General features: G+C 43.6%; 1 protein-coding gene and 1 pseudogene across 3 annotated transcripts; one reads left to right on the forward strand and one right to left on the reverse strand.

The window, feature by feature from the left end:
- The first annotated feature begins 602 nt into the window (after positions 1 to 602).
- ZBTB8B (zinc finger and BTB domain containing 8B) lies at positions 603 to 19,077 on the forward strand. 2 transcript variants are annotated; one of them, XM_080657967.1, is made up of 5 exons: positions 654 to 709; positions 1,581 to 1,674; positions 5,969 to 6,975; positions 12,581 to 12,759; positions 16,513 to 19,077. In XM_080657967.1, the coding sequence occupies exons 3-5, from the start codon at positions 6,009 to 6,011 to the stop codon at positions 16,828 to 16,830; spliced, it is 1,464 nt and encodes a 487-aa protein (XP_080514093.1). In that variant the 5' UTR covers positions 654 to 709; positions 1,581 to 1,674; positions 5,969 to 6,008; the 3' UTR covers positions 16,831 to 19,077. The 2 variants fall into 2 exon arrangements, with proteins under 2 accessions (XP_080514092.1, XP_080514093.1); XM_080657966.1 differs by lacking the exon at positions 1,581 to 1,674 and having other exon boundaries at positions 603 to 709.
- LOC308242555 (NADH dehydrogenase [ubiquinone] 1 beta subcomplex subunit 3-like) lies at positions 8,317 to 8,587 on the reverse strand (annotated as a pseudogene). Its single transcript has one exon. The product of its transcript is annotated as an NADH dehydrogenase [ubiquinone] 1 beta subcomplex subunit 3-like (transcript).
- Positions 19,078 to 23,991: the final 4,914 nt, after the last annotated feature.

The following is a 23,991-nucleotide window of genomic DNA, read 5'->3' on the forward strand; positions in this document are numbered from 1 at the left end:
TTGATTCGCTGCAGCCTGCAAGCCCCCTGCTGGGGATAGAGCCGCTGCAACCCGGGGCACGCCCCCACCGTGACCTCCTTGTTCACGGGTCAGCGCTCAACCACTGAGCACGCCGCCGGGCTTGTGAGACTACTTAAGTGTTTCACTAGTATATATGAACCTGAAAGCCTTTCAAGGGAAGAAAGTGTTGCTAGTCTTCAATCAAAACCTGTTGAGCAGATTAAACCATTTCACTGATTTCCAAATTTTTTGTGGTGCACGGATAAGTCATAGCTCCTACTCCCTAGGTTGCATTAATATGCATGACGCGCTTTTAGCTCTCCGGACAAAGAGATCAATACTTCGCAGGTCCCTCGAGTGGGACTCAGAAGACCGAACGAAGCTCCAGCCTTTTACAAGCGCTGGTTCTTGCCCCTTTTGGCATCTTGGTACTTGTAGTTTTGTCCACTATATCTTTCACCGAAAAACCAACGCTGAGACCACAACTCCCATCACCCCACGAGCACTGGAGCCTTCAGTGCGCATCCTCCGGAGAGGGCGCCCCGCCATTGACTAACTTGCAGGGCGAAGGCCCACCTTCCCGAGCCCAGCCACACCCATGATTGGTTGGCTGCCCCGCTTCTCATCGGAGGAGGCGACAAGTGAATGAAAGCGGGGGGCGTGTCTGTGTGCGTAGCTTGGTGGCGGTGCTGGTGGAACCCACTGGAAGGTGAGATCCGAGAAGCGGGGTCACGCCGCCGCTTTCATTGGCTTGGGGCACCCCGAAGGTCGGCCCTGGCCGGGGGTCAGCGGGCAAGGAAGCCCCATTTCGGTCGGCCTCCCTCCGACCGCCCGGCCCTGGCGACTCCGGGGATCCCCGCCGCGCAAACCCGTGCTGGATGACCGACTCCCATCCAGCCTCCCCTTAGTGTGGGGAGGGGGGTCGTGGGGGCAGATCCCTCTCCTTCCCTAGATTTGGGCTGTCCCCCGCGTGGTCCACCGGGTGGTGGGGCGTAGGTTCATCCGGATGTTGCGGGGGCGCTAGGCAGTGCTCACCGCAGCGCTGGTCACTTTGTCCGCGGAGGCCACGGGAGGGGCCAGGCCTCGGTTCCCCACCCTCCGGGCCGAAGACAGAGTCCATTAACTAGTTCCGGTCGTCTGGCTCTGGACGGGGAGGATCCCCTGGTGCTGTGAACAATGTAGCAGGTGAACCAAAGATTCAACTGACCCTGAAATTCTTTCTGTGTAAATGGAAACTTCTTCCTTGTCGTTCTCCTCCACTCCACGCGTCGGGGAAAGGAGTGACTTCCCAAGCCTTCTTATTGTGTGCTGGAGGGTTTGGGGAGTCAGGTTGGCATGGTTAAGAATGTCAGCTCTGGGATCTAACCGATCTCAGTTCCAATCTGAGCTTTGGGCGTGTTGTCTGTAAATCTGAACTGAAATTTTCTCTGAAAAAGAGGATGTAACGAGGTAGCTACTGCATTGGGTTATTGTAAGGTTAAAATCAATCAGTGTTTGTAAAGTACTTTGTACAGTTGCCTCATGAGAAGTAGTGCTCAGAGAATGCTAACAATTGATGAGCAGGTTTTTATTATTCTCAGGTCAGTGAACCTGGAGGAGACGTGTCAGAGTCAGTGGTTGGAATTCAAGGCTGCTTTTGGTGCCTGAATGAAGACAGTCCTGTGACCTGGCTAGGTAGGATCCCCTCAGGGGACTGTGGGGCTTTACTGCAGGCGGTAGTGTTGGCACTGCCCTCTCCTGAAGGACTGGCACTATAAAGTACTAGATTCATTTTAATGTTCCTGGCATCTTCCTTGTGTCAGACATTGTTTATAAGTTACTAGCTACAGTGGGAAGGTTGGGAGGGTCCCTGCCAGAGTGTGGATAAATGTACTTCTGAGAGCACTGTGCCCGAAGAGCTTCTTTTCTGGGAGAAGAAGGGGTGGTCCTCAGCATGTCCCAGGGATGCAGAGCACCAAGACAAGTCAGATTAATTTGAACAAATGTTTCACGTTATATGCCAAATGCAGGACTGAGGAAAGGTTTGAAGGAAGTATGTGGATAGACTTTTGCAAAGTCAGGGAGTATTTGCATGAGCCAATAGAATTTAGAATATTTGTAGAGAGAAAGCCAAAGGAAATGGATTTTGGGTACTATTGTTGAAAAGGAGCATCTTCCAGAGAAAAAAATGGAAGTGCCCTGGGAGGAGGCCCTGGAGATAAGACCATTCTACAAGTTCAGAAGTATTGTGCCTACTTAGATATTTATCTTTCTGGTTTGCCAACTACTTACCCTTTGCTCCTCCTTTTTTTCTTTGTTAAAAAATAAAAATAAAAGTAATACAGGTATATAGTGGAACATACTAACAGTACAGAGGTTGCAAAGGAAAAGGGAAGGTCCCTCCACACATCTCTTAACCATAGTCCCTCTCCTCAAAGGCATCTGCTGTTAACGCTTGCTTATATAACCTTCCAGAAAAAAAATTTATGCATGTATCAGCAAAACCATATACACAGATGGGATCAGGCTGTACAGTTTGCATCTTGTCTTTTTCTCTTTACCTATATCTTAGTGGCCTTTTCCACATAAAAACACACAACTCTAACTCATTAAAAACGTGGTTGTACCATGCTGGGAGGCTTGGTTAGTTGGAGTGTGTTGCAGGTTGATTCTCAGTCAGGGCACGTACATAGGTTGCAGGTTCAATCCCCAGTTGGGGCGTGTGTGGGAGGCAGCAGATCGATGTTTCTCTCATATCTATGTCTCTCTCTCCCTCTCCTTTCCCGTCTCTAAAAAATCAATAAAACATATCCTCGGGTGAGGATAAAAAAAAAAAAGATCTGTACAGTTTAAGCTGAGGTAAATACTGCTACATTCCCCTCTAAAATGGTGTCCAAAATTATATTCCCATCAATAGTGGATATCGTCACATTAAAAAATGTAATTTTACCAGTCAGACAAGGTTTTCTTTAAATTCTGAGGAAGAATACAGTGTGGTATTTAGATGTAGCATTTTCCTATATCTTGTTTTTCCTTTACCATTTTTTAAAATTCTCACCAGAGGAGGTGATTTTATTGATTTTTCTAGAGAGACAGGAAGAGGAAAAGATACACACACACACACACACACACACACACACACACACACACATTGATGTGGGAGAGAAACATTGATTGGTTGCCTTCCAGAGTCACCCCGACCAAGGATTGAACCTACAGCCCAGGTATGTGACCAGGAATAGAACCTACAACCTTTCAGTGTACCAGACAAGGCTCCAACCAACCAAGCCACCCGGCCAGGGCTCCCTTACCATTTTTTAAAAAATTGATTTCAGAGAGGAAGGGAGAGAGAGATAGAAACATCAATGATGAGAGAGAGTCATTGATCAGCTGCCTCCTGCATGCCCCTACTGGGGACTGAGCCCGAAACCTGGGCATGTCCCCTTGACTGGAATCCACCCTGGGACCCTTCAGTCCATAGGTTGATGCTCTATCCACTGTGCCAAACCGGCTAGGGCTCATTTTGATTGTGAAAGGCAGTGGCAGGAACTGCTGGGAAGGCTTGCTTGGAGCTATTGGAAGAGGTGAGAATGGCAGTGAAACAGTCATCCTGTGAAAATTTACAGGGTTGATTTATTTGGGAATAGTAGAATTTTTCAGATATCTGACAGTTCCCTTCCTTTTTGAACCAAAATGTTAACTTTAACTACTTTCAATTATAATTTCCAAAATTATGACATAATTTCTTTGAGTTTAAAATAATATAAAAATATAAAAGTCTCCTTGATGACTTAGGTCCAACAATTATAGCCCTGAGCTATAATTTAGTGATGTCCTTAGGCCATTTTGAATATGTAGGAGCCTTTAATACCCTTAGCTAAGTGGCCTCAGGCTGACACTTTAAAAATCCCTAGGTGTAGTTTTTAGAACTGTTTTACCTTTTCCCACCTGTCAGTTCTCACTTTTAAGTTTGTCAGTTTACTTGCTTATAGAGGCTCCTCTTCATTTCTCTTCCTAATTGACTCTCTAGTTTCCAAACGTAATGCATCACTCGCTATCCATATGTGTAAGTAGGGGTAAATTGCCCTTTAATAAGGTTGTGGTGGGTCTTTTATGAGTAAAGTCTGTGCCATTAGTGTGTTAGGCCTTAGAGAATCTATTTTTGCCAGTGAAAGGACCCTTTTGGGGGGAAGAAAGTGCCTGACTTCTGGTTGGGTGAGGCATTGTTGTGCTGCATTTGTAGAAAGGAAGCATGCTAAAGAGTTGTTAGCTATGGTCGGCAGCTCTAACTAGGCTTTTTGTGATTTCAGTAAAGGGAGATGATGTACTTGGTTATAGAAACTCCTCTGAGCTCAAGGGGTCAGTAAGTAAAAGGGGTATTGATGGATGGCTCTATGGTTTGTGTGATGGGAAAAGATGGAGGAGGAGCTCCGGGAAGAAGGTAATTTGTTTATATAACCCTCCAGAAAAAAATTCATGCATATAAGTGCGAAGGCATATATACAGGTGGGATTTTAGCAGAAGGATTTGGAATTTGATTTATATTGGTTCTACTTAGCAGTTATGAAAACAGTATTCCGTTGTATTTAGCAAACCTACCTGTCCAAAGTATTTGCCCAGTGCTGTGGGGGATATCAAATAACTAAGACATGGGTCATGCCCTCAGAGGGCTTGTAGTCCACAGACGGACAAGGGCCAGGACATAGAAATACAGAAGAGTGAACCAAGGGTAGTTAGGAGTCCTTTAGTTGCAAGAGATAGAAAACCAAACTCAGACCAGCTTAGCAAAGGGACTTAATTGGCTTCTGGCACAGCAGGAGTTAGGACTCAGATGGGTTCTATCTGTTGCTCCTGCCTGGGCTGGGCTTTGTTGGGCTGGTTCCCGTGTTGGTGTGACAGCAGCATCCCTCACATCCCACCTGCTCATAGTCTTTTTTGGAAGACTAGTAAACATTTCACTGCTTTTTATTGGCTCTGACCAAGCCATGTGGCCATCTCTGAGCCAATCACTGTGGTCAGAGGGTGGAGCCTGGGGTTGGCACCAGCTAGATGCAAAGATCATTGGCCAAGATTGGGGGATGGGTGTTTACAATCAAAGCTGAATGGTGAATGCATGCTGGCAAGCCCAAGAACTCACCAATGTTTCCACAAAGTGATAATAATAGATGTGAGCTGAGACTAGTTGCCAGTCTCTAAGCTCCGAATCAGGATGCTGTAGACCGAACTGTAATTCTTTTTTTAAAAAAATATATTTTTATTGATTTCAGAGAGGAAGGGAGAGGGAGAGAGAGACAGAAACATCAATGATGAGAATCATTGATTGGCTGCCTCCTCCATGCCCCCTACTGGGGATTGAGCCTGCAACCCGGGCATGTGTCCTTGACTGGAATCAAACCCGGGACCCTTCAGTCCGCAGGCCGACGCTCTATCCACTGAGCCAAACCAGCTAGGGCTCCTATTTTCTTTGAGTTTCAATTTCCTTATTGGAAAAATGGGGACAATATTGGTGTTTTGTCATAGAGTTTTAATAAAAATTCACTGAAAGAATCAAACACTATGTACTGGGCCTACACACAATTGTTGTTTATCATAAATTAACTCAGTTGGATAACCTCTTATTTCTGTTAAGTCCAAAACAGCCCACATCATAAAGACACTACTGAACCAATGTTTGGGAAAGAGTTTTTCTTTCTAAATAGATTTTTATTGATTTCAGAGAAGGAGGGAGAGGGAGAGAGAGAGAGAAACATCAATGATGAGAGAGAATCATTGATTGGCTGTTTCCTGCATGCCCCACAATGGGGATTGAGCCCGCAACCTGGGCATGTGCCCTGACTGGAATTGAACTGTTACTTCCTGGTACATAAGTTAACGCTCAACCACTGAGCCATGCCAGCCAGGCAGGGAAAATTTTTTTTTAAATATTAAAAGTGAACATCTTATTTGTAAGGTTGAGATTTGTGAATCAACTTTTTAAAAATCTTGGCAGAGATACAGGCTACTCCGGAGCAGCAGCAGCTGGTGAAGACATGGAGATGCAATCCTATTATGCCAAGCTCTTGGGGGAGTTGAATGAACAGCGAAAGCGGGATTTTTTCTGTGACTGTAGCATCATTGTGGAAGGGCGGATCTTTAAAGCCCACAGGAATATTTTGTTTGCCAACAGCGGCTACTTCCGAGCCCTGCTCATTCACTATATCCAGGACAGCGGGCGGCACAGCACCGCCTCCTTGGACATTGTCACCTCCGATGCCTTTTCCATCATCTTAGATTTCCTGTATTCTGGGAAATTGGATTTGTGTGGGGAAAACGTGATTGAAGTTATGTCGGCCGCCAGTTACCTACAGATGAATGATGTGGTAAACTTCTGCAAGACCTATATCAGGTCATCCTTTGATATCTGCCGAAAGATGGAGAAGGAGGCTGCTGTGGCTGCAGCGGTGGCAGCAGCAACTGCAGCTGCAGCAGCTCATCAGGTTGACAGTGGGAGCCCCAGTTCAGGCACGGAAGGGGCCTCCTGTGATACCAAGAGCTTGGTCTCCTCTACAGCCAAGGAAGAAGAGTGTGTGGACTGTCCAAAGGAATCCCCTTGTGGTGACTGCCACCCCCTGGAACCGGTGGTGAAAGACAGCGAGGGCAGCGGCTCAGCTGACAGTGACCTCTCTACTCTGCCCAAGCAGATAGAGCCTAAGGTGGAGTTTGATGCTGACGAAGTGGAGCAGGTGGAGGTTGGTGAGCAGCTCCAGCAATATGCTGCTCCACTGAACCTGGCCCACATGGAGGAGGGTCTGCCCAGTAGCCATCCCATGGACGTGTCTTACGGTAACTACCACGTGAAGCAATTCTTGGAGGCCCTCTTGCGCAACGGTGCTGTCCAGAGCAAAGATGATGCGGATCATCACTTTTCTCGGAGTTTGGAGGGAAGACCAGATGGTGTAGGAGGAGCCATGAGTTCCATGATGGATGTCCAGGCTGACTGGTATGGCGAGGATTCAGGTGAGTTCCATTAGCATTCATCATCTCTGCTGGTCATTTAGCACCCACATCTGTACCTTACAGTCTCCCATCATCATCATCATCATTGTCATTACCACCATCATCATCACTAATTGCCGTCACCATCACTATCACTGCATTATCTCCACCACCATCACAATCAATAGGTATTGAGTAGGGCATTGTTTCTTCATGTATGTTAGTATTTCACCTCTCCAACTAGAGTATAAGCATGTTGAGGGCAGTTTGAAGAAATGGAAAGAATCTACTGTCTTCCACTAACCAGCAGTGGGACTTTGGTTAAATCATTAAATCTCTCTGAACTTGTTTGTTCAGGAGCTAATCATCCCTGTCTTGCCTTTTTCACAGGGTTGAGGACCAATTGAGATGGTTTTCATAATTTTTTTCTCACATATAATAGGAAATTTATTCTTTGTGTCAACCATGGTGCCTGACGCATAACAGACATTCGTAACGTCATGGTTGATGGTATGATGTATTTGAGAATATTTTAGAGTTGGCATTTGGCTTCATGTGAGTAAGTTTCTGTTGTTTTTTTTAAAATATATTTTTATTGATTTCAGAGAGGAAGGGAGAGGGCGAGAGAGAAACATCAATATGAGAATGCAACATCAATCAGTGGCCTCTACCATGGATCGAGCCTGAAATGCAGGCATGTGCCCTTAACCAGTAATCAAACTGGCAACCTCCCAGTGCACAGGACTACGCCCAACCAACTGAGCCACACCAGCCATGGCTGGCACATGTATTCTTTATTGAATCTTACTAGTATTTTTTAATTTACCCTTTTTTTTAATATATATATTTTATTGATATTTTACAGAGAGAAAGGGAGAGAGATAGAGAGCTAGAAACATCGATGAGAGAGAAACATCGATCAGCTGCCTCCTGCACACCTCCCACTGGGGATGTGCCCGCAACTAAGGTACATACCCCTGACCGGAATCGAACCTGGGACCCTTCAGTCCGCAAGCCGATGCTCTATCCACAGAGCCAAACCGGTTTCGGCCTTACTAGTATTTTTTAAGAGACAACCAACCAGATGAGTAGGCTACAGTGAAGAAATCTCATTATTATTTTCTTAAATATATTTTTATTGATTTTAGAGAGGAAGGGAGAGGGGAAGAGATAGATAGGAAATCAATGATGAGAGAGAATCATTGATTGTCTGCCTCCTACTGGGGATGGAGCCCTGACCGGAATCGAACAGTGACCTCTTGGTTCATAGGTTGAAACTCAACCACTGAGCAACACTGGGCCAGGGAAGAAATCTTATTTTTATAAGAGAGTTAAGCCACTAAGATACTTCTAGGTATTATCTCAGTGATGCTTTTTATCTTTATTCTGGGATTCCAGGTAATATTCAGCCCCTATAGCTACCACAAATGCAGCAAATCCCCATTTAAATCCTTTTAATAATGAACTAACAAAGGAAACATTGTTTGCTAAGCCACCCATGTATCTCCAAGCTTTATTGCAGTCCCCATAGCCCTCATACAGCCAGCTTTTCCTGTATAGTTTTTAATGGTAACTCTTCTATCTTCCATTGTTTATAATCTGGAAGTTCCATTTTACTATGACCATGTTCCATGTCTGACAGCAATCTAACCTCTCAGGACATTCAATATTTAATTCTTCATGTGAATAAATTTCTTATATACTTTTTTAGGCTTTTTTGTTTTAAGAGAACTTGATTATGTTCCTGAACAATTCTGAAAGATGACTTAGCTCTTCGTAATAGTGAGCTAATTGTGTTGTAAAATGTCTCATAGGAGATAGAAATACACTTGGCTGTCACCTTCCTGATAAAAGTACCCTGTAGCTTCTAGAAGAACCCGAAGCCAAGAAACTAATGAATCAAAATTCTTATTCACCCTTCAACATGGAACAGTGAAAGTATTTTAAATAAGGGAGATCAGCTGCTTTTATTTGTTACTAGTGAGCTGTCTTTAGATTTTTTAATTTCATTTTTTAAAATATTTTTTATTGATTTCAGAGAGGAAGGGAGAGGGGGAAGGAGAGAGAAGCATCCATGATAAGAGAGAATCATGCATTGGTTGCCTCCTGCATACCCCTTATTGGGGATCGAGCCCACAACCCAGGCAGGTGCCCTGACTGGAAATCGAACCCATGATCTCCTGGTTCATAGGTCGATGCTCAACCACTGAGCCATGCCAGCCGGGCTAATTTCATTTTTTTGAAGCAAGAACACTGTGTATGTCTGATTAAAATTAGACTTGAAAAACTTAAAAATGCTGTTTCGGGTTCTCAGAGACACTGTCTTAACCAACATTTAGAAGGTAGCAGCTGCTTTCACGGAACACACTATGGGAACTTGTTGAAATTTCATTTCCGTGTATGTAATAGCACTTCACAGATTGTAATCACTCTTTAACATTCATTGGACCTTCGTCATGTCCATGAGTTTGGCAAAGGAAGTGTAGAGAAACTGAGACTCAGAAGGGTTTAGTGAGTTTCCTGAGAATGCAGGGCTGGTAAGTGGCACAGCTAAAACTAGAAACCTGGGCTGGCTTCACTTCACTCATTAAACAAACTGAAGGCAGCTCAAGATAGAGGATTTCAGTGCAATGATTTTGTCTTTCAACGCCCCCTGCCTGTATGTACAAGTATCAAAAAGTAATTCAGCTGTATGCCACCTTCATTCAAGTCCTGTCTATTAGCCTATAAAGTCAGGTTTCCAACTACAGGGTGTTGTGGCAAGGCAGCCACCCTGGCCCCTGGCCATACCTGTTGTCTGCCAGGTTTTTATTCCACTCACACAACTCCAGGCTAAACTTATTCTAAGTGCCAAGGCACAGAGTAGGACTGATTTGTTTGGTCATTCATTTTTTAAAAAATATATATTTTTATTGATTTCAGAGAGGAAGGAAGAGTGAGAGAGAGAGACATCAATGATGAGAGAGAATCATTGATAGGTTGCCTCCTGTATGCCCCACCGTGGGGATTGAGCCCACAACCCAGGCATGTGCCCTGACCGGGAATTGAACCATGACCTCCTGGTTCATAGGTTGGCGCTCAGCCACTGAGCCACGCAAGCCGGTCTAGTCATTCATTTATTTGCTCAAATATTTGAGTAGCTTCTCGATGAAGCTACAAAGATAAGTCAGACATGAATTCAGCCCTTAAAGAACTTAGAGGAGGTAAGACGTGTGTAATCACATGATCTAAAGGTACTAGGGCTGGAAGACAAATGGAAGTGTGAGTTTCATAATTGTCCAAAAGCTGGAGAACTGGCTTCCTACTGGGAGATCAGGGAGGCTTTATGAATGTGGCATCTGAGGATAAGAAGAGACATAGAAAGAAATTGACTAGAGTCAGATCATGGAAAATCTTGAATGCTAAGAGATGAGGTTTTTATCTGTAGGCACAGGGGAGATTTTCCATAGTTTCTGAGCTTGGGAGTAGACAGGAGCTGTGCTTTAGGGAGCTTAATTTGGCCTCAGCACAAGATAGTATACAGCTGGGAGACCAGGGCAAGGAGATGGTCAGTCCTATCTAATAATCCTATCTAATAAAGAGGGAATATGCTAATTGACTCTGTCACAAAGATGGCTGCACCCACAGCTGAGGCCAAGTTCCCATAAGGAGCCTTAATGAGCAATCAGCAGGGACCTGAGGCTACGCCCTCCCCTGCCCCCGTGGGGCTTGACAGAGGACCTCAGGCCACACTCTAGCCCCAGTGCCAGGCCAGGGGACCTGAGGCCATGCCCCCCCACCCGGCAGGGCTTGATGGGGGACCTCAAGGTGCACTTCCCGTCCTGGTGCTGGGCTAGGGGACCTCAGGCTGCTCCCCCCACCCCAGTGCCAGGCCAGGGGACCTCAGGCCGCACCCCCCGCCTGGCAGGGCTTGACAGGGGACCTCAGGCCGCGCCCTCCACCTGGCGGAACTTGACGGGGGACCTCAAGGTGCGCTTCCTGTCCTGGTGCTGGGCTAGGGGACCTCAGGCTGCTCCCCCCACCTAGTGGGGCTTGACAGGGGATCTCAGGCTGTGTCCCCGACCTGGCGGGGCTTGACAGAGGACCTCGAGGCACGCCGCCCGCCCCAGTCTGGGCTGGGGGACCTCAGGCCACGCCCCCCGTCCTGGCGCCAGGCCAGGGGACCTGAGTCTACGCCCCCTGCCCAGCAGGGCTTGACAAGGGTTGGATTGGCCCGGTCTGGATCTAGCCCAATGTGGGGGGGCCGGCCGGGTCTGGGTCTCATGCGATTTTGAGATGCATGTGGGTGGGCAGGGACTTGACTCTGGGTCCCGTGGTGAGCCCCAGACTCTGACAGGAGGAAGGTTTTCATATACATTTTACTAATTTTCTTTCATCTCTGACACTTCTATTATAGAGAAAGGGCAAATAGCAATATTAAATTATTTCCTCTAATTAATCCCCTTTTAATGTGCACGAATTTCGTGCACCGGGTCACTAGTAGTTCTATATCCATGTTGCTCATCCCAGCATTTGCAGATACTGTCAAAGCATAATGTCCTGCTATAATCAATAAAAATATATTTAAAAAAAACCTTGGGGCCCTGAACGGTTTGGCTCAGTGGATAGAGTATCGGCTGGCGGACTGAAGGGTCCCAGGTTTGATTCCGGTCAAGGGCATGTACCTTGGTTGCGGGCACATCCCCAGTAGGGGGTGTGCAGGAGGCAGCTGATAGATATTTCTCTCTCATCCATGTTTCTAACTCTTTATCCCTCTCCCTTTCTCTCTGTAAAAAATCAATAAAATATATTTTTTAAAAAAACAAAAAACCTTGTGGTTTTTAAAATATGTATATTTTTATTGATTTTAGAGAGTAGAAGGGAGAGGGAGAGATAGAACATTGATCGGCTGCCTCCTGCGCACCCCATACTGGGGATTGAGCCTGCAACCTGCGCATGTGCCTGACCTGGAACCAACCACTGAGCAACACCAGCTGGGCAAGATCTTAGAGTTTTTGAGGCCAAAGGAGGGACAGTGGTCTGGCATTGACAGTGAAGCACAAAAGAGACCCTACACACCTCCAACCCAGGGGTGTGGGCTATGGGTTAAGGGAAGTAGAGTGCTCAAGAGAGAGGCAGGGCTCAGGTAAAGCAACCACTCCAATCTGCTGCCTCTCAAAACTGTGTTCTTCCCTTCTTTCCCTAAGCTCCAGATATATCTATCCCGAAGGGCATGAATAGAGGGAACAAGTCTTGGAACGCTGCAGTAAGGGTAACTCCTGTAACTTGAAAGGAACAGTTTTCTATACATGTGTCACCTTAGTGGTTGTATGAGCAAGGTAAACAAACAAACAAAAAGAGTTGGAAAGAGATTTAAGTGAATTCCTGGATATTTGATTATTTCAGATATAGAGAGTTAATGTGAATTCCAACAATTTAAGTCTGCATCATAGCAAACCTCTTCTGTACAAGTCTGGAAGCTCTTCTGAGGAGCTACTGTCAAAACGTGAATCCTAGTCCAGAGGTCTGACCCACCTTCATGATCTGCGCTGGTGGCATTCTGCAGCCCCAGATCTCACCCATCAGAGGCGTGGCCAATGTTGTTACTGCTTACAGTACAGCTAAGTTAATCTATTTGGTTTCCTAGGTGATGTGCTGGTGGTCCCCATCAAGCTCCACAGATGTCCTTTCTGCCCTTACACTGCCAAACAGAAGGGCATCCTTAAGCGGCACATCCGCTCACACACGGGTGAGCGGCCCTACCCCTGTGAGATCTGTGGCAAGAGATTCACTCGACAGGAGCACCTGCGGAGCCATGCCCTGAGCGTAAGTGAGCTGGCAAATCTTTTGTGGTGTGTGTGTGTGGGTGGCTCCTGACATTTGTCCAACGTAGCAATTTTTAACCAGTGTGCCGCAAGAGGCACATAGGTGTGCTGCAAGAATTTTTAAAACATGCAATGCCTGACTGTGTAGTCAGGGGCACTGACCTCTTTCCCCTTAGATTGTCAAATTAAAAACTGGCAACAGCCAACACAATAGTTGTCCCGTGTGAATGAATCAAAAGTATCCTATATTTTTGTCAGATCGGCAAATCAAAGCCATAATGAAATGCCACTTTACACCCACTAGGATGACTATCATCAAAAAATGGATAATAGCAAAGTGTTGGCAAGGATGTAGAGAAATTGGAAACTTTATACATTGCTGGTGGGAATGTAAAATGGTGCAGCTGCTATAGACAACAGTTTGGCGGTTCCTCAAAAAGTTAAGCATAATGTTACTATAGGACTCAACAATTCTACTTTTAGGTATATAACCAAGAGAACTGAACACACATTCACACAAAAACTTGCACACAAATGTTCATAGCAACATTATTTATAATAGTAAACAAGTGGAAACAACCCAAATGTCCATCAACTGATGAATGAACAAACAAAAGGTGTATCTATACAATGGAATGTTACTCAGGCATAAAATGGAATGAAGTTCTGATTCACATTACAACATGGATGAACCTTGAAAACATGCTAAGTGAAAGAAGCCAGTCACAAAGGACCACATACTGTATGATTCCATTTATTTTTATTATTTTTTATTTTATTTATTTATTTTTTTAAAATATATTTTATTGATTTTTTACAGAGAGGAAGGAAGAGTGATAGATAGTCAGAAACATCGATGAGAGAGAAACATCGACCAGCTGCCTCCTGCACACCTCCCACTGGGGATGTGCCCGCAACCAAGTTACATGCCCTTGACCGGAATCGAACCTGGGACCTTTCAGTCCACAGGCTGATGCTCTATCCACTGAGCCAAACCGGTTCTGGCTATTTTTATTTTTTTTAATATTTTTATTGATTTGAGAGAGGAAAGGAGAGAGAGAGAAACATCAATGATGAGAGAGAATCATTGATCGACTGCCTATTGCACATCCCCTACTGGGGAGGAAATCAAGCCCGCAACCTGGGCATGTGCCCTTGGCCAGAATCGAACCTAGGAATCGAACCTGGGACCCTTTAGTCCACAGGCTGACACTCTATCCACTGAGCCAAACCAGCCAGGGCTGTATGATTTCATTTATATGAAATGTGCAAAATGGAAAGACCCATGGAGATAGAGAATAGATAGGGGTTGCCAGAGGCTGGGGGCAGGTGGGAATGGGAAAGAGGTGACTATTAGTAGGCACAGGGGTGATGAAAATGTGGAATAGATGGTTGCACAATCTTGTGACTACTAAAAACCACTGAATTGTACACTTTAAGAGGAAAACTTTATGGTATGAATTATGGTTCTGAAAGAATCCAGCCCTAACTGGTTTGGCTCAGTGGATAGAGCGTCAGCCTGTGGACTGAAAGGTCCCAGGTTTGATTCCGGTCAAGGGCATGTACCTTGGTTGCAGGCAAATCCCCAGTAGGAGGTGTGCAGGAGGCAGCTGATTGATGTTTCTAACTCTCTATCCCGCTCCCTTCCTCTCTGTAAAAAATCAATAAAATATATTTAAAGAAAAAAAAAAAAGAGCCCTAACCGGTTTGGCTCGGCGGATAGAGCGTCGGCTTGTGGACTGAAAGGTCCCAGGTTCAATTCCGGTCAAGGGCATGTACCTTGGTTGTGGGCACATCCCCAGTAGGAGGTGTGCAGGAGGCAGCTGTTCAATGTTTCTAACTCTCTATCCCTTTCCCTTCCTCTCTGTAAAAAATCAATTAAATATATTTTTAAAAAAAGAATCCAGATTGAAGATAAGTGCAAGGTTACTGCCTTTGCTGTCAGTACTGGCTCCAGCATACTTGTGTGAGAATGGCCTTCTCCCAAGGACTTAAGTTTTTATTTGTTTGTCTCCCCCCCCCTCCCCCCACTCTCTGCTCCTCCCAATTTATATCTACAGTCTCTCTTGGCAGCAATAGGTCCCTGGATGCTTCTAAGATGTTTGATTGGTTGGAATCCTCATTTCCTCTCTTTTTCCACATTATACAAGCCCTGGCAGTTTGAAAGGTTATAAGATACACACTCAGGTTGGCTCAAGTGTGGAGGTTTAGCATAGGAAGCCCAGGAAACCTAATGGGAACCAGGGACATTGGTCAGAATGTAATGGCAGCTCCAGCAACCTGGGTCTCATGTTTTTGGCCCTTCTTCTGCATCAGCCTCTTTTTCTCTGCTGCTTGCATGTACCTCACTCCAGAAGAGAGGCTCTGATTGGTTCACAGAGCCCTTTTTGACTGGAGTTCCTGAAGAGTGCACACATTTGAAAGATAGTTCCTTACACAGGGGGCCCCCTGGGGCTGTGGGGAGGAAATATAAAAGGCAAGGGTGAAGCATTGGCTGGCACATCTGGGGAACACACTGTCTAGCAAATCTGCCTCCCTAATAACTAAACAACCCAAGGTACATAGAAGCCATGCTTAAAATCCTGGCCAGTTCACCGAGTGCCCTTAATATGCCTGGCACTAGGAATATAGTAACGTGTGTGACAGAGGACAACCAGCTTGGAACTTGCAGTTTAGTGAATTTTACCAAGGATTTGTTAAAAATACAGTAGTCTCCTCTTATCCACAGTCTAGCTTTCCACAGTTTCAGGTACCTGTGGTCAACTGTGATCTGAAAATACTAAATGGAAAATTCCATAAATAAATAGTTCGTAAGTTTTAAATTGCATGATCTGAGTAATGCAGTGGTTGGCAAACCGCGGCTTGCGAGCCACATGCGGCTCTTTGGCCCCTTGAGTGTGGCTCTTCCACAAAATACCACGTGCGGGCGCCCATGTACAGTGCAATTGAAACTTCGTGGCCCATGCGCAGAAGTCGGTTTTCGGCTCTCAAAAGAAATTTCAATCGTTGTTCTGTTGATATTTGCTCTGTTGACTAATGAGTTTGCCGACCACTGGAGTAGTGTGATGAAATCTCTCGCACCGTGCTCCATTCAACCCAGGATGTGAATCATCCCTTTGATGGTGTCTCCGCACTATACTAGTATGTGCTTCCTGCTCATTCATTAGTCACTTAGTTGCTGTCTTGGTTATCAGGCTGACTGTTGTGCTATTGCAGTGCTTGTGCACATGTAACCCTTATTCTACTTAATAATGGCCCCAGAACACAAGACTAGCGTGCTGGCAATTTGGATATGCCAAAGGAAAGCCATAAAGAGCTTCTTTTAAGTGAAAAGGTATGTATGTATGGGAGAAAACATAGTCTATATAGGATTTGGTACTATCTGCGGTTTTAGGCATCCACTGAGGATCTGGGAACATATCCCCCACAGATAATCAAGGAAGAAGCATAGGTGAGACTATAGAGCTGGGGTGGGGAGGGGCTAACCTGTCCTGGAGCATCAGAAAAGACTTCTTTGAAAGGCATTAGTAAGGAGCAGGGGTTGGCAATGGGGAGGAGGGCACATTCCACAATGTCCAGTGGCCCTGGGGTGGAAAGGACCTTGGTGAGGCTGAGAATATGGCAGATGGAATAAGGGGAAGAGTGGAGAGAAACGAGGTTGGAGGGTCAACCAGGGCCCACATCACATGGGGCCTTGAAGGTCACGGCTCAAACCCATTTCTGTGACATTAACTGTATCTACTTGTGGTTTTAGGTCCACAGATCCAACTGTCCAATCATCTGCAAGGGCTGCAGAAGAACCTTCACGAATCACCTGTCACAGGGGCTGAGGCGCTTTGGGCTGTGTGACAGCTGCACCTGTGTTGCAGACACACATGATGATGAGTACAGTTTGATGCCCATCAACCTTAGCCTGGTGGAGGCTTCATCCGAAAGCCAAGAAAAGAGTGACACAGACAATGATTGGCCAATCTATGTGGAGTCTGGTGAGGAAAACGACCCTGCCGGCGATGATTCTGACGACAGACCACAAATTCAGCCCAACCTAACAGATCGAGAGACACTCATGTAGCAGTAGATTGGTGGGGAGAGGTTTTGGAATTTGTTATTGCTCATTCTGTGGTTGAAAGACATCATTTGTTCAGTTTTGTGGAACCCTGAGATGAACATTTTTTTCAGTGTCAATATATTTGCATTTTTGTTAGATGACCTAGTAGAGGTTGGATCTTGTGACTCAAAGGACTAATGAGTTTTTAGTTTGGTGCCCTTGATTTCTGAGGGCTTTGCTGACCTTCCCTTAATTCTGAGTGAGTCAAGGCTGGCCCTCAGGCTTCCTGTTTTTCCTGTTGTGCACCTGAACTCTGGTTAGGAGAAAGATAAGAAAACCCCCACGCTTGTCCTCATAGTGTCTCAATCTCTGCATTCCTTTGTGGTCATCCTCTTTTCCCTGAAAAGGTGGGCAAGAATGTATTAAGTTTTGAGAATAATTTTACCTCTGCCAAGCCTCTCCTAATGAATTCCATATTCTAATTTTCCGAAGTATTTAAGAGAAAGCTTTATTGTACAAGGCAGGCGGGGCTGCCTTATACATGATTGTAAAAGCTACTTTCTAAATCTAAGACCGCAACTGTAAAAGCTGGGGATGTTTGTGTGCATATAAGCATGGAAATAAGCTCAAAGCCTTCTTATGGCACTTTGACTTGCCCAGTTGAATTAAATTTTAAGTTTGCCCCGAGAAGGGACCCTGTGAGCCCAGGTCTGGATGGTTTCCCTGCTTAGTTTGGTATCTGACAATTCTCTACACACATATAACCTGTTTTGTGATCATAAAACAAATCATCTGGGCAAAATTAAAAATTCTCCCCTGCTTTTCCGAGCCATTTCCAAAGGCCACACTGCTGGGACTGTAACTACCATTGACATTCTTTCACTTGGTTTATGAATGGAACTTTAATTGGAGGGAAAGTGTAAGCCTAGCTAAACAAGTTATATTTCTAAAGTGCTTACCTTTGAAAAGATCCGCCGGAAGGACAGAGGAGTTTGTGGAAGTACAGGTTTTTAAAACCAGTCTGCTTTTCCCCACTTAGCAGCCATACAGTTATTCTAACAAAAGGCTGTACTTCTTTAAAGGGCTAAAGAGCAGGAAATATTAGGGATTTAAAATATTTAAGGCACTTTCATAATTTTGTCTTATGTTAAGGTATCCAAAAGGGATTTTCAAAGAAATCCCTAAGGAAACGAAGTATGCAAACAAAACAGTTTCCTTTGAACTTTGAAAAAATAAAAGGAATCCCTTTTTCTTCCTTTAATTTAGCATAGTTATGTTTCAAAAGGTAGTAAAATCACTTTTTTTCTGTCTCTTAAACAAAAAGATCATCAAAACATCATAAATTGGCTTGTAAATGCTAGTCATTGAAGAGTTCAAAGGTATTTAAACTACTCAGTAGAAGTTAAAGTTTAGCTAGTGTGACTCAAACCGTGGTCTTCACACGGGTACTGGTCTATGAGTTGGTTTGATACCAGTCCACACAGCAGGACCACGTATCGGTCTGCAGTAGATTGGACATTTAAAAACTGGTCTTGTGCCCTGGCTGGTGTGGCTCATTGATTTGAGAATCAGAATGGGCGTGCTGTATTCCAATAAAACGTTACTTGCAAAAAATAGGCAGTAGGCAGGATTTGGCCCAACCTGTTTTAGATAGTACTTTTATTTTTCTCTTACTAAATGAAGTTAATGAGTCTTTAAACAAAGTGTATTTAGTGTTTAGTGTTAGCAGTTCTATATTATTATAGGTAATCTTTTAAAAATCTATAGGCTATAGCCCAGCCAGAGTGGCTCAGTGGTTGAACCAGGAGGTCGCAATTCGATTCCCAGGCAGTTTGATGCCCGGTCAGGGCACGTGCCTGGGTTGTGGGCTCTTAAGGGCTCTTGTGGGCTCGTCCCCCATGTGGGAGGCAGCCAATTGATGGTTCTCTCTCATCATTGATGTTTCTGTTTCTTGCTCCCTCTCCCTTCCTCTCTGAAATAAATAAAAATATATTTTAAAAAAATCTATAGGATATAGCCCTGGCTGGCATGCCTCAGTGGTTAGAGCATCAGCCTGGGCAATGAAGGGTCTCGGGTTCGATTTCCAGTCAAAGGCATGTACCTGGGTTGCAGGTTTGCTTCCCGCCCCAGGTTGGGTGCCTGCGGGAGGCAACCAGCCTATGATCTCTCTTACATTGATCTTACTCTCCCTCCCCCCCTTCCTCCTTCTTTCCTCCCTCCCACTCTCTCTGAAAAGCAATGGAAAAAATATCCTCGGGTGAGGATTAACAGAAAAAGAAAGAAAAAATGGTCTTTTACCACAGATAATTTCAAAATTATTGTTCTAGATCAAGAGGTGCAAATTGAAACTTATTTAGGACCAGAAACATTTTTCTTAAACCTAAAATGAAAATATTAGCTGTTGTTTTAATAGAGGGATCTTAGCGAAAGGCAAACCTAAATGGATGTGTAGAAGCTATACTTTGCAAAGACTTATGTTTGATTGCTTTTCTCTCTCTGTTTAAAGTATTTTTGATATTTTAAAAGACTTTTCTACCTCACAATTTCACTTCTCTGCCTAGTTTCTCTGGTAGAGCAAGGAGCCTCTTCAGTGACCCCTATTCATATTACTGGGTGCAAAGTAAAAAAAATTACATTAGAGATTTCATTGTAAGACAGTGATTCTCAACTGGGGGGTGATTTTGCCACCCAGAGGAGATTTGGCAGTGTCTGGAGACATTCTTAATTGTTACAACTGGAGCGGGGAGCTGCTAGCAGAGGAAAGGATGCTGCTAAACATCCTACAACTTATAGGATGGTCTCTTACAACAAAGAATTATCTAGCCCAACATGTTAAGAGTTCAAGGTTAAGAAACCCCACTAAAACGTAAGATTTTTAAAAATTACTTTGAATGAGTGAACTTAATTTTGTGTTATATTTTAAGCTACGCTACCTTTTACCTTCTTAATATAAATAGACTCTTCCCTGGCCGGTGTGGCTCAGTTGGTTGGAACATCATCCTGTACACTGAAAGGTCACGGGTTCGATTGCCCGTTAGGGCACATACCCAGGTTGTGGGTTCAGTCCCCTGTCAGGGTGCAAGTGGGATGCAACCGATTGAGGTTTCTCTCTCTCTTTCCTTTCTGTCTCTAAAAATCAATAAAAACATGTCTTATTGATTTTTTTTAATTTATAAAATATTAATAAACCTTTATGCTCCCACAAGTTTTGGAAAATAGTGGATTAGCAAAATGTGGAGTGGAGGCCAAATTATTCACAACTTGCCCATAACCTGATTAGGTCTGTGATATGGAAACTTAGAAATTCTGACTGAGATTCATACCCCCAGAATTACTCTAGGCTTTTATCATTTTATTAAATTTTAAAGTAGCAGAATCACTGGAAGGAAAACGGAACATGAAGCTTAATATTTAAGTGACTCTTTTTCCATAATATTTTAGATTGTTGCATTCCTGTTTGGCTGTCTAGAGTTTGTGTGTTGACATTCATAGTAACTAAGATCACTGAATTCTGTCACTTTTAAAGGAGATCTTTGTCTGGACTATCAGATCACAAACTGTCCTGTTTTAAATTTATGTTCACATTTGGTGATCAGTATTTATAATCTGCACAGTGTCTTTGAAGTGTAATTTGTGTTGTTGGTGATATTTTTATAATAAGTAAATTCACAGTTGGGTCCAACACAGACTATTTGTGATTTAGGTTGTATTTTGACATCTTTCTGCCCAAGTTCACAAAGGATACTTTTATCCTATATCAGATATATTGCATGAATGGGAACAGGATTTTTACTTCGAATGAAATTTAAAAATGGCATCCTTGGAAAGTTTTTCTCTCGGGGGAAGGGGTCAGGTTTTCATAGCAAGGATTGGGGAGGAATGTAAATAAGACCTATAATTGTAATAAATTAAGAAATGACATAGAGCATCATGACTTCTGGTCATTTGGCAGAAAGATGCCATTATGGTGTAAATATTTTGGTAGCCGTTAGACTTTGAATATTCCTTAAGAAAATGACTGACCCTAGTGGTCTGCAGAATGCTGTGGCATTGAGTATTCTGGTGGTTCAGAATGCTGTGATGGTTTTTTGTTATTGTTGTTAATTGATATTGCGACAAACCCCATAGAAAGGCAACAGGTAGGGCTCCATGTACTGATTCTGAGGGCAATGGGAGAGACTGGAGTAGCTTTCGGTCAACTGAATTCACACTGTTTCATTTGGACTTCTAGGTTTTTATTGTGTGTTCCTTGTGCATTGACAATGGAGTTATCTCTGTGAGGGGCAAAGGGTTGGTGGGTGAGAAATCCTATTATACTCTGTTTTGAGTATTACCACTGTACTTCCTGTTGTTGGTCTTTTATAGCTTGTCTTGTGCTTTCACGTGATCACACTATCTTCTAACCCCAAAAAAGGAGCACTTTATTCAGTTGCTTCTGAAGGGCAGTGTTTTCATTCATTTTTATTCAGTATTTCCACAACATCCCTTATTACTATGTTCCTCAAACCTGTCATTATAGTGCTGAAAATTTGAATTCTTTTCTTCAAATAATGCTTCTGTAGAGACAAATGGAAAAAAAATTTGGCAGGAATAGTTTGGTTGGTTTCTAACATGTTCTAATTTTAAATCACACCGTTATGATCACATGATATAGAACCTTTCTAAGTTAAGGAGGACCTTTAGCAGAGGTAGACTCTCCAGGTAGATAATTTTACTACTGCCAGTTCTTCACTGACAACTGACTTTTTGGGAGCAATTTTTATGTTCATCACTTGAGTTTTGAACAACGAGACGACCCACATCAGGCAAGTATGGGAGTTATCATGGCTAAAAAGCCTCTTATCCCATGGGAGCAAGTGTCTTTTCTAACAACTCCACAGTCATAGCTTCTAGGGTCCCAAAAGAGACATATTTATTCCAAGAATCACTGTACTTAGGGAAACCCAGGGCTGTGGCTTCCTATCAGGTACTTATAGTTCTCCCAGTCTGAATGCAATTTACCAGTTAGGGGTCATTTCTACCATAGGTAATGTTCCTAGCAATATAGTTGACATACTACTCTTTAGTAGATTGTCAGGGGAACAGAGCTAGGAAGTTAACCAGAGGTCAAATTCTCACCCTGAAGGAGAAAAGGTTCTGTTAATCCTTTACCAAACAGTATGCTAAGCAATTGCACAATAGATAGTCCATCTAGTTCCTATAAAATATAACCAGGGGAATTTCCTATTAAAATATAGCCAACACCGCCCCGCTGGCGTGGCTCAGAGGTTGAGCATTGACCTATGAACCAGGAGGTCAGGGTTCCATTCCTAGTCAGGGCACTTGCCCGGGTTTCGGGTTTGATCCCCAGTGTAGGGCGTGCAGGAGGCAGCCAATCAATGATTCTCTCTCATCATTGATGTTTATATTGCCCTTTCCCTTCCTCTCTGAAATCAATAAAAATATAAAAATAAAATATAGCCAACACCAACTAACTTTTCCTCTCTTGAAGAGAGTTTATTCTATGTACTTAGCTGCTTGTGATTAATACACTGTTTGCAAATTTTGCTGAGATATGTGTAAGAGTTGAATAAATAGTCAAAATGTTCCTGTCAAAATGTCATGTATCCTTTGGTGCTACTCCTAGTAGGCAGGTGTAATATGACATAATATAGGGACACTGAATGGAAATTTCTGGGGATCCCATCAGTCACACTTTGAGGGGAACTGATGTCCACCTTGCAACCACCAAACACTAGGCTCTTGTTAATGGTGCCTCTTATTATTATGTCATGTGGCACTACTTTTGCCAGCTTCTGTTGCTCCTTGACAGATCGATAAGTGAGGATAGTAGGTTATTTATTCAACAGTTATACAACTATTTATGTAGTCCTTATTATGGGTCAGGCACTAGGGCACATCAATGAACAAGCAAAATCTCTGCCCCCAAAGAACTTGCAGTGAGTAATCAGGAAGACTAGCAATTAAGCAACACAGTTTTGGGCGTGACAATAGGGGCAAGGACAGGGTGCCCTGGGAGTGCTTGGGTAGATCACCAAGCCCAGTTTTAGGGCCTCAGAGAAGGCTTTCTTACCTAAGCTACTGCTATTGTATCTTTCCCATCCAGGAAACTTCTAGCTTTGGGATACAATTTATAAACAATTTAAACAGTGGTTTTGAACATTAACAGTGTTTAAGTTACTTGTTTCATTTAGGTATGTAAAATTACTATAAACACTTTAGAATATCCCAGTCTTTAGGAAATATGCATCAGATGCCATGATTTTCTTATTAAAAAGAAACAAGCAAGCAGCAGATTAACTCTGCATTATGTAATCCAATGTAATAAGATAGAGCAAAGGCATTGTTACTGTGATAGGCGTGGAGGAACCCCACTGCATCTGGATTGAGTCTTGACTGGCCAGGTAAACTAGTTAATAGCCAGATACAGGACCAGGCCATTGAATGAAGGATTGAGAAATAGAAGGGACATTAGAGATAGTAGTCCAATTCCATTTTACAGAGAGATGAAATGCCTGGTTCCTAGTTCCCACACCTCTCGCTGGGATCAGACATCAGGTCCTGCCAGGCCAGTGCGGATAACAAACACGTTTGGACAAGCAGCAAAGAGCATCTGTGGATAACATTTGTTTCCTTGGGATGCCCATCAGACTGAAACCAGAGAAAAGGAAAATGCTGTTTTAGCCTCATGCAGCTTTGTGTGATCACGGCCTGCATTCTTGTAGTGCTTAGACAGGGAGGGGGCAATCACATGTTGAGCAGGAGGGAGTTCATTTCATTTCTTGGCCAATAATATCCACACATATTGGAAGCAACATAAACCACCATCAACACACACACACACACACACACACACACACACACAGCACATCAAAATCTTTATTGTCTACTTATTTAATACGTATCGTGTATTTGATTTTCATATACTCATTTTGTAAAAACTTTCAAAATAAAAAAATGCACATTATTTTGAAATTACTTTTGCCAACCTCTATAACTGATTTTTGAAATATAAATGGGGCATGATTCAGGGAAGTTGACGAGGACATTCTTATTTGAAACAAACAAACAAAAAAACCACCCACATACATATATTTAAGTCAGTAACCCACATAATATTATGATATTAAGTGAAAATACATTTTAGGTACTTCTTGATTCAGTAAATTTTAATAAATTTGCAAA

The sequence above is a fragment of the Plecotus auritus genome (assembly GCF_963455305.1).
Source record: "Plecotus auritus genome assembly, chromosome: 2".
Taxonomy (NCBI): domain Eukaryota; kingdom Metazoa; phylum Chordata; class Mammalia; order Chiroptera; family Vespertilionidae; genus Plecotus; species Plecotus auritus.

Bases quoted from the DNA above. Each gene is read 5' to 3' on its own strand.
- ZBTB8B (XM_080657966.1), top strand. From the start codon at position 6,009: ATGGAGATGCAATCCTATTATGCCAAGCTCTTGGGGGAGTTGAATGAA. The intron at 6,976-12,580 runs GTGAGTTCCATT...TTGGTTTCCTAG, and splicing joins CTGGTATGGCGAGGATTCAG to GTGATGTGCTGGTGGTCCCC. The intron at 12,760-16,512 runs GTAAGTGAGCTG...TTGTGGTTTTAG, and splicing joins TGCGGAGCCATGCCCTGAGC to GTCCACAGATCCAACTGTCC.